The 10,845-nt window shown below is 37.9% G+C and overlaps 1 protein-coding gene across 6 annotated transcripts in view; it reads right to left on the bottom strand.

Annotated features, from left to right (window-relative positions):
* Positions 1 to 831: 831 nt before the first annotated feature.
* Positions 832 to 10,845, bottom strand: part of opn7d (opsin 7, group member d) — a 75,881-nt gene continuing 65,867 nt past the window's right edge. For 3 of the 6 annotated variants that reach the window (XR_013800571.1, XR_013800573.1, XR_013800574.1), the window contains exons 7-10: positions 9,054 to 9,249; positions 6,721 to 7,258; positions 3,539 to 3,701; positions 832 to 1,805 (exon numbers count right to left, since the gene is read on the bottom strand). Coding sequence is in view for 2 of the 6 variants with exons in the window: in XM_079638462.1 (XP_079494588.1) it covers positions 6,761 to 7,258; positions 9,054 to 9,249 (694 nt within the window). In the remaining 4 variants the exon portion in view is untranslated. Of the gene's footprint in view, positions 1,806 to 3,538; positions 3,702 to 6,461; positions 7,259 to 9,053; positions 9,250 to 10,845 lie in introns of those variants that run through there. The other 3 variants (XM_079638462.1, XM_079638461.1, XR_013800572.1) reach the window with 2 other exon arrangements.

Here is a 10,845-nt window from a genome sequence, read left to right as displayed (position 1 = left end):
GTTACATCCGTAACCGAGACGTTTCTCTGCATTGCTTTTGGAAGAGCCTTTGTTTTAGGATTCATATTTTCTCTTGTCATGTTCTCTTTCTCTAAATAGAGTTCATATCTTACACTTCAAAGGGTACTTTGTTATTATGAACTTTTAGATTAGATTTATTACCTCATACAAGAAGCTTTACGATATGGATTTATAAATAAATTAAATGTATTGCATGTAGAGAAAGACCTCTTTATAAGAGCTTTACAGAAAGTCCATTCAATTCCATTTTTTTGCTAACCGGTGTTGAACATTGGTTTGTTTCACGAGCAGACGCTGCTGGAGTCCAAGCAGGTGCGTTTCTCAGAAAATTAAAACTTGAATATAACGAGAATAGTTCATAATTCTTCAATATTCAATATTTTTGCACAAAAGTTTTTAGTGGGTCACTTTGAAATTTGTCATTAACAGTTTTGTGATACATGAATGACTTTTTTTGTATTGTGTACCTGGATTACTATAGTTAACTAAAACTAAAACAATGAAAAAAACAAACATTTTTGCTATATATAATAAACGTTAACTGAAATAAAATAAAAAATATTAAAAACACTTAAAATGATTGTATTGCCAGGGAATTTCATTCAGTTTAACTTGATATAGCCTACTAAAATAACAAACTAAATCTGAAATAAAATTGTATAAAAAGCTATATAGACATACAACAACAAAATAATAACAATAAAAAAGACAAAACACAACAAAATGCCTGAAACCAACATATTTAGCATATTGCTGACTATGGGTTTCTAGATGTTTCAGGAACGGCAAGATGCAGCTATATTTAGGTATAATAAACTTTTATTTACAAATTGACTTTTGCATAATGTGTAAACATTTCTTTGACAGTGCATTCCAAAGATTAATCATGATAATAGCCAGTATTATGATCTTTATTGCAATTGTATTTACAGAATATACACAATATCAGAAATTAAAGACATAGTTCACACCAAAATGAAAATTGTCAATATTTACTCCTTTATGTCGTTCCAAAAAGTATGACTATCTTTCAGTTTTTCTTGTGTATACAATCGTCAACATCAAATTGGCACAATGTCTTGTTGCGGCACAGGAGAATAATATCTTTAAGGGTGAGTAAATGACGACAGAACTCCAAAATTTGGGTGAACTGTCCCTTTAACAGAAGGAACAGGAAACAAAAAAAACTAAACCATGAAACGTTTTTGTTTAAACATGATATCATTACAGCAGTGGAGAAATATATACGCTTGTCCCAGAAACTGTTGATCAATACTGTGAGAGATGCATGATTTTAGGAGCAGATTAGCCATCCAGATTGAGTGAGTGTTGTTGGGTTAAGGCTAGGTTCAGGGACAGGCTTAGTTTTTTGTAAATCTGCCCTCTGAGTAAAGATGACTCCACACATAGTGCCAGTGTGACATTAGTCAGAAATGAAAGCTCACAGCCTGAAAATATACAGGTTTTAAAATCAAGGGGCAAAATTCAGTGCAACTGCTGAAGGAGGGTTTCCACAGATCCCGCGGGCCGTAGCTGTTTTAAACCGGAACTCAGGCTGAGGATTAGTCCAAACTGAAATAAACAAGGAGTCATTTCGGATACACGGCAAGGTCACTCTCATTTTCCCAGATACCCTCCAAGCTTGAGGGAATCACATGGGTGAAATCTCATGAAATCGGTCACGTTTCCAGGTCATGTTTCACCCAAAAACCAAGTGAAATCATTAATAAATTATATTTTGTTTAAAAAAAAGTTGAATGTGACAAGCAGGGCGGGGCCGAGAGCTGTGGGAACAGAGCGAGTTTATGTTAAATTGATCATTAAACTTGTTCAACTTTCACCGTTTCCCGCCTCCTTCCCTTATTAACAAACCCTGCTACAATGAACAGTAAAACATTGATATAAATTTTAACCCTGTACTGCAATAAATAAATAAATCTATATTATTAAGTTAAGTATTTATACATAATTTTAGTATCTTATCACCTAAATTCATGCAATCCCCATTGCAAACTCTACAGTAATGACAAGGTGTGGGAAGAAAGTGGGAAGAATCTGTTATGAAACTAATGTCACAAGCTCCTAAATTTTCTTCAGGTCAAAAATAGTTTCCTTTTTTTGGCATTTAAACACACGCATATCTAATTTTGGTGTGAAATGAGATCTAGATGGCTTATCTTGAGAAATCTATTTACCATTTTGTCATTTTATCATATGATTGTCTTATTGTCACACAGTGTCTTTCTATAAATAAGGAGGAATACATGATTACTGTGTAATATATATACTCTACTGTTTTGGGCATGAACAGTAGATACGCAAAGTAGGCTATATGGGACTTCGATTATTTTAGGTTTTAGTGCGACCTCATGCTTCTTCCATTTTCTCAATAAATGTGTTTTTCACAACACCATCGGATATATAATGTCAAATATGTACAAATCTCAAATATAAATAACAAATCAAGCATTCGACTTTAAGAATACATTTTGAAATGCTTTTCAAACGCCGTCAGCTACATCTAAAGAAGAAAATCTGACAGTGTTGACAAATTAATCACATATTTTGCATTACATAAAGAAGTCAATTTGTTTGATGCAGCTTATTAGGACATTCTCAAAATGAGAGAAATTACTTTAAAAACCCAAACCATTTAAAAATAATAATAATATATATATTTTTACAATTTGTGGAAATGAAGCTCTCCAGTTTGTCAGATTATGTACAATTATTTCTAAAGATATATATTTAGCCTATGTTTGTTGTTATCTAATATATATATATATATATATATATATATATATATATATATATACATACATATATATACATATATGTATATATTTATATATTTGTGTGTGTGTTTCGCAAGTCCTTTCCTCAATATAGATAATATTATTTGTTATGCAGATGAATATATACTCTCTCTCTCTCTATATATATATGAATATATATATATACATATATATATACATATATTAATCTGCATAACGTTAACTATATTGAGTAATGCTCTAAGGACACAGTGTTTTATGGAAAGTGAGTAGCAATCTAATATAATTTTTTTTTATAAAATAATTCATATTATATTATAGAAATTCATAAGAACATTCTATTGATCATCTCTGATTAATTTTACTTTTTTCAAAACTAATGTCAAATTAGAATCAGTCATTGTCTCGCTGTAGTCTATCATAACTCCCTGTGGTTTACTGATGAAAACAGCGATAAATGCTGCATTGTTACAGAATGTCATGTGATATCATATTCCCACACATCCAGAAATGTGTTCTAGTTCATGTAATGATCATCTGATTTTTTTTTTAAATTGCAGCTGCTTTAAAAAAAAAAAAAAAAACTAGTACTGCATGCAAGTTTTAAATAATGTTTTTTTGCATAACTGTTAGTGGTGTTTAACAACAATGTACATAGAGTATATATATATATATATATATATATATATATATATATATATATATATATATATATATAAAAAACACTGAATTTTGGAACTCACAAATACTTTTGTAGAATGCAAAGACCATTTCATGAGGATGTTGATGTCAGACAGCATATAGACGGTCTGCTGAAACCCATGTCCTCCCCAGGGCTTTACTCCTCTAGCTGACCTTTGTCTTGCTGTCATCCGCTCTTTCTTTCTCCATAGAGAAGTTGGTGTTCTGTAAAATGATATAAAGTAATAGCAAACAAGAATCTCCTCTTCTTCTTTGTCACTGCTTCATTGAAAGATTAATGATTCACCTTCCTCTAATGTCACAAGATCTGATCAGGCAACAGCTGTGCTAGTTAAACAAGGTCAGTCACTGTTTCTTGTTATGTTGGTGATTGTGGCAAAGGAGAGATTTTCACACAAAATTTGTGATGGTTTTCAGTGAAAAGTAAAATAGTACAATGGAGTAGTTGATTTCACTGACTTTCCAGTTCCTGTATAGGCTACTTCTCTGAAAATACTTCAGAATCTCCTGAATTGACCCTTCACTAAGCTCCGCCCCCTTTGTTACTGTCGCTCTCTCAGACCAAAGAGGTTGAATATCTGGAGAAAGCGAATCATTAGCATTCCCATTCATCTCAATGACAGTTGCTCAGCTGCGCAAGTATGCGATATCAAACCAACCAACACAGCTTATAGGCACTCAGGCACTCAGCTGTGGGTACCCGAGCCATAAAAGCCATGTGACTAAACACTCTGCAGCAGCAGGAAGATGACGTCATGATGACACTGGTTGGCTGATGACTTCACAAGAACCCCAGCCAAAATGTCATGGTAGGGCCAATGTAGGCATGATATGGGCTTGAGGTATAGTCCCTACATTGGGCTAATTCGTACCTAAATTGGCCCCACAATGAAATGTTGGCTGGGAACGTGCACTGTCCTAAACCCTTTAAGCAGTAACATCAAAGGCAGCAGTCCTGGGATTTTTTTCTAAAATCAATTTCAAGCTATTAAGAGCCTTAAGTAAAAAAATAAATCAAAAATCAGGCACTGGTAAAATATTAAACATGTACAATGGTGCTTGCAAAAAATAGTTTGGTTAGAATACATGGATCCTTTTTTTGTCAACGATACTTGCTGTTAGTGGTTCTCACACGTGGCACCACATTAATGTTGTGGGTTTTGGTAGTACAGAACGTCACTAAAGGTGAAGTATGTAAGATTTTCTATGTAAAAATACATTCTCTTAACCCAGTTTTGTTGTTCATTTACTACTATGTTTATCTCCTTAAAAAGTGTAAATTATGGTCTCCTAGGCACCATTCAAATTTTGAGAGTGGTCTGCTCAGATTCATAATTTTTCTTTCTAGCTCAACCAATAGCGAGAGTTTGGGGCGTGGCTACTGTAGTAGGCGGAGCCAGAGGGTGTTTAGCCAGAGTGGGACCATGGTTGATGCCTTAAGCCCGGTATAGATAGCAAGATTATTATAAATCACACTGTGCAACATGGATCTAATAAACTTGGGTACGACATGCATGTAGACTGTACGATGATGACACCTATTGAAACGTAAGCTACGACGCAAGTTTCTATAGAAGAATAAAACGTCATCAGCATGCGCTAGTGGAAGAGCAAGACGAATCACTTTGGCAGTTGTAGTTTTTATGTGTGCTGAAAAAAAGGAAGCGGCGAAAGAGGAAGGGAGAAGAGCTTGAAGTAAGCAGTTTTAAGTTTTAGTGCCATGTCACGTTGATTTCATGTCGCAGTTTTATTGGCTAGTTAGTAGACGTAGGTCGTGGCAGCAAGATGATCATGCTGAATTTCTGACACTGTCAAAAAATGATCGTAGGCTAACGATCACAAGACTTTGAACCTCTCTCACTGTATGACGTAGGAACGTTTAGGAGCCGCGACCCATGAGATTGGCACGATTGTTTCACAATGGCAATCTTTCATCTGGGACAGCCCAAAATCGTGCAATGTGTCCCGGGCTTAAAAAATTTCAGGAATGCAAGCCAAAATTCACTGCATTTAGAGCTTAAAAAAAAACTAAACGGGTCATGAACATGTCAAAGCTAACGGGGCATTGTACTATGTGCTACAAAGAACGCTTCAATACCATACAGCATCATCATGCAGCCGTTCAGAAAGATGCGTTTACTGTAGACAGCCTCAAACAGTTGTGGCACGTCATGTCAAAAACAGCTCAAACAAGCATTAAAGTCAGGGACTTGGCTTAAGCATTGTCTGTGAAACCAGGGGATATTTTTATATATCATATGGAATGTATTTATTGATTTGCAGGGCATGTGCTGTTTGTTTTATGGAAGGCTTGGTTAATCTGTCCAATAAGAGACTATTAAATACAACTCTTCCTTTTTATTATACAAATTTGTAAGTGTATGCAACTAATCCGAGATCAGGTAAAAAAAATCATACAGAAAAATTAATGTGTTCCAGAGATTGCTCCCTAGTGACAAAGATTTAAATTTCTAAACGTTTACTGAAATCATGTGACTCTGGCAGTTCGATTACAGCTCCAAATCCCCATTCGAAACAAATGATTCACGAAGGTATGAGATTTCACGAAGCAGTGTTTCAAAAGTGCCCATCACTAGTCCGGCATAGATCAAGTTATGATATTTTAAATAAAAATGAAAGCTAAAAAAAATTAAATGTATCCATGAATTATTCACAATAACATGCATTTAGAATATATAAAAAATACATTTATTTTTATTTCATATAGTTAGACTAATAGTTTATTCAACCACATACTTAACTTTTTAACATATTCTTATTAATTACTATTACTAATTGCTATTCAGTGCAGTTGATTTAACTTAAAATAGAAGTTTGAGTCTACCTTTCAAAATTTTGTTGGCTCAACTAACTTCAGAAGTTGAGAAAACTAAAAAATGCTTTGCAGCTGGTTAACTTTTTTCAACTCAGCTTTTCATTTAACTTTTTTTCTTTTTTTTTTTTACAGTGAATTAATTGATTGAATGATTTCTGTCAACAGATATTCAGTGAAAGAGCACAAGCTAGTCTGACAAAATGGCAGACGGCAAGAGGATTGGTCAGTAACCTTTTTAAGGCGGGACTTCGTGCAGGGTCAATTGTTTTGCTGTTATTATACATGACATCAGTATCTGAAGTGTTTCCTGACCACAGATTGTCTAACAAACTTATCTCAAGTGACCAGAAGTTTAATTTTGAGGCTACCCATCCATCTTTTCCTCACATTCGTCCTCATGCTGGCATGAGGAGAGCCTACAGGGCCTTCACAGAAGGTCAGCTTGCATCTTCTCCGGCATCTGACTCACAGTCACCTCGCTGTAGGATGTACCAATCAGCACACAGGCAGTCCTTTGAGGCGTGGTCTGTTGACATCGAGGGTCCGCCTCGGTGCAATGAAGACAAGCCCCGTGGCTGTCGGCCAGGCCATTGGAGAGGCGAGTGGAGTTGCTAGCATCTTTGTTGCAGCGTAGAGATGTTTGCCGTTGAAGATCCTTTTGTCCAGGCACAGGGCTTCCCTTACATGGGCTGGAACATATTCGCCTGCGAATCTGAGCTGTGTCCCTGCTCAGAGATTTACGAAAGTTGGGCTTAAATACCAGGTACACCACAGGGTTGTAGATTGTGGAGGATTTGGCAAAGATAGCTGCCAAAGCAAAGGCTACAGGTGGGACGTCATTAGGTTCTCCAAATGCAGCCCACATTGCCACAACAGCATAAGGGCTCCAGGCGATCAGAAAACCAATGCATACCGCCACAGAGAGCTAGAAGAGAAACAGAAATAACTCATGAGAACATTTCCACATGTTCTGAAGAAAACGTCTAAAAGGGTCATTCTTCATCTTTGGTGACAGATGGTGTCCCTTATCTTTGCTACAGTAAAAATAAACTTTAATTGTCAAATAAAACATGAAAACATATATTTTAACGTGTAGTGTAATGGAATTTGATACTTTAAGTAAACAGGGAAATATATTTGAAGTACTTATTGTTTATAATTATTTGATTTCCATATATTTTGCTTGTTTTGTTGTTGTTGACAATATAACATTTCACTCTTTATTAGTCTGTGGTGCTTGCATATTTGAAATATTTAAGATTAAAAAAATATATTTAGTGACACGTGAAGGCCAAGGATGGTAACCCACACTACAAATTTGTCCTCTGCATTTAACCCATCCAAGTTAGTGCACACACATAATGAGTAGTAAGCAGTGAACACACACACTGCAAACCATGGACACACACACCCGGAGCAGTGGGCAGCCATTTTTGCTGCTGTGCCTGCGGAGTGATTGGGGGTTAGGTAATTAATTAAAAGTAAACAATGTTATTAATTTTTCCAAAATACCCACTGACCTTGAAACTAGCACAATGGTAGCCTCCATTTTATTTACCTCGAAAGACCAACACCACATATAAAAACATGATTTGTCAAGAGGATTTCATTACAATTACTTGGAACTTGAATTGTCACTAAGCTTTCATTTTAGATCTAGCATATGAAAACTGTTTTAAAAAGCATATAAATAAAGTATATTATTATAAAGAATGATAAATATTTTGACTCATTTCTATCTCTCATGTGTCACTCCAAAGAGAGAATGACTCAATATACACACAGATTAAAGATTTTCACTGACTATGCATGTCATTACACCAAGTCCCTTAAGGTAGGGAACAACGCCAAAAACCTAGCACTGATGAAAGCGACTGTGGCATCCCCTCACGTCGTCTGTGTAGGGGGCAGAAAACGTTGCGCTTCAACACACTGCACAGAGCACAGCCGACGGCCAGCTAGCACATACGTTCTGCGGCTGCGTGAAAGTATGGTGACTACTGCCACCATACCAGCAGCTGGCATTAGTCTATATTCGGCATTCACAAAGGGAAACTAGAGTCCCTTTCACACAGCGTGTTGATCCCGGGAAATTCCCGTAAAATTGCTAGAGTGCCTTCTGTGTGAACGCAAACACGTCCCGGGATTGATGCTGGGGTGGGGACCTAGTAACATTGCCGGGATCAGTCCCGGAACGCGCCCTGTGTGAACAAAAGCCAGGACCAATGCCATAAGGGGGTGTTAGAGTGATGATCGGACGGGCCTTTCTACAACCTATGCTACAGCTTATGGGGAACGAGCCACTCGCCAAACCCAGTGGCGCTACTGGGGAGTATGGACTCGTCTTTGTGCAGAAATGATGAAGAGGAGTTATCAGCAGAACTGACATCTGACAGGAGTTATCACATCCTGACGTCATGTGTATTTACGGGATGTGTGTGAACGCACTCACAGATTCCGGAAAATCACTGGCAGTGTGAATGAACCAAAATCAAACAATCCCGGGACACATTATCCGTGTATTTTCCGGAAATCTCTGTGTGAAAGGGTTATAGAAGAGCCAGAACTGTGGATTAAAGATGCACCGATCAGCTCTAATGTCACCCGAATCCACTGTTAACTATGCCAGCTGACGCTCAAACATGGCCCGACATTGCCTGACGGCCGACCATCGGCTTGGTGTGTATCGGGCTTTAAGCACTGATGTTTTATTCTCTCACCTTCACAATGAGGATGTGTGCATTTGTTGTCTTGGTCTGTGGCGACACGTGTTGCTGTACTGCCTGCCGTGACCCTTGCACGGTGATGAGGATCAGGATGTAGGAGAGTAGGATGATGGTAAGAGGCAGCGCATAGCAGAAGAGGAAGAGGCAGATAATATAGGACATGGACAGAGCGTCCTGGCTTGGTGCATACCTGAAAGTTAAATAGAGAAAAGGACATAGTGATGGTAATCAGGTACACCGCTAGATAATCTGACCCCCCTGTACAGTTCATTGCCTCTGGCTGTAATTACTGATCACTGAATACTGATCGTCTGACCAGGGCCCTTAGAATCATCCCAACCTTTCTCTCCATTACAGTGCCCCTGCCCTTGTTCACATGCCCAGTTTGTTAGTGTCTCTGGGCCACCTGACTGAGACTGACTGATACTTTATCTGAGGCAAATTAATTACTTTAGAGATTGTGGGTTTGAGTCCAATCTGGGATGGGTTTAAGCAAAGAGAGGTTGACCTCTGTTAAGATTTTTTACTTAGATACTAAGGTCTTATATTTGAAGCAAAGCTTCCACAGCACTATGCTAAATTGGTCATTGTTTAACCAAACATTATATATAAAAAAGGAGCAGTTATTGCGGGCCTAAAGTCTGTATGGGTTCTCTTATTAGGCAAGCAGAATGGTACACCGTGCTAGGCCCATAACCCAGAGGTCCATGGATCAAAACCATAATCTGCTATGGCCTTGTGAGGCATTGTTAACTTTTAAAGATGCCCAGACCCAAAATAAGGATTGAATTCCACTGTACAGGTGTAAAACACGTAACATCTCAGTCCTGGAACTGATGCAATACTGAAATAACGTTCTGAGAAGCTGTTGAAGTAGCCATTCATCTAGATTCTAGATCAACTCCAGTCCTCGGGACATACCTTCCACAAGTTTACTTAAACCCAACCCAGATGGGACTCAAATTTACATTTACATTTATTCATTTAGCAGACGCTTTTATCCAAAGCGATTTACAAATGAGAAACAATAGAAGCAATTAAACTAGCAGTAGGACAACAGTATGTAAGTGCTATGACCCTTCACAGTACAATCCAACGCATTTTTTTTTTTTAATAGATAAGAAAAGTGTTAGTAGTACTGAATCAAGTGCTCAAGTGCTGCCGAAAAAGATACGTCTTCAGCAGTTTCTTAAAGATGGCTACAGACTCAGCAGCTCTGGCTGAGTTAGGCAGATCATTCCACCAGCAGGGAACAGTCATGATAAAGGTCCGAGAGAGAGATTTCATGCCTCTTTGAGATGGCACCACCAGACGCCGCTCACTTGCAGAGCGCAAGTTTCTGGATGGCACATAAGTCTGAAGTAATGAGTTCAGGTACAGGGGAGCAGTGACAGTGGTTGTTCTGTAGGCAAACGTCAGTGACTTGAATTTGATGCGAGCGGCAACCGGCAACCAGCAACCAGTGCAATTTAGTGAGGAGATGAGTGACGTGTGCTCTCTTCGGCGCGTTGAAGACCACTCTAGCTGCAGCATTCTGGATTAGTTGCAGAGGTTTAACAGTGCAAGCTCGGATACTACAAATTTAAGTTCCTTATCCATTTGGGCGCTGGGCCTATGGCTCATTTTGTCTCCAATAATGATCAGTCTTAGTCAGGTGGCCCAGTGGCACCAATTAACTGGGCATTTGAATAAGGCCAACAAACATAGTCATTTCGATCAGTGTTTCTTCACTCCGGTCCTCAGGACCCTTCCCCAGAATGTTTGAGATGTTTATATTTAACAAGCG

Source organism: Phoxinus phoxinus, assembly GCF_949152265.1.
Source record: "Phoxinus phoxinus genome assembly, chromosome: 15".
NCBI lineage: Eukaryota > Metazoa > Chordata > Actinopteri > Cypriniformes > Leuciscidae > Phoxinus > Phoxinus phoxinus.
This window is presented reverse-complemented; position numbering and strand designations above follow the sequence as displayed.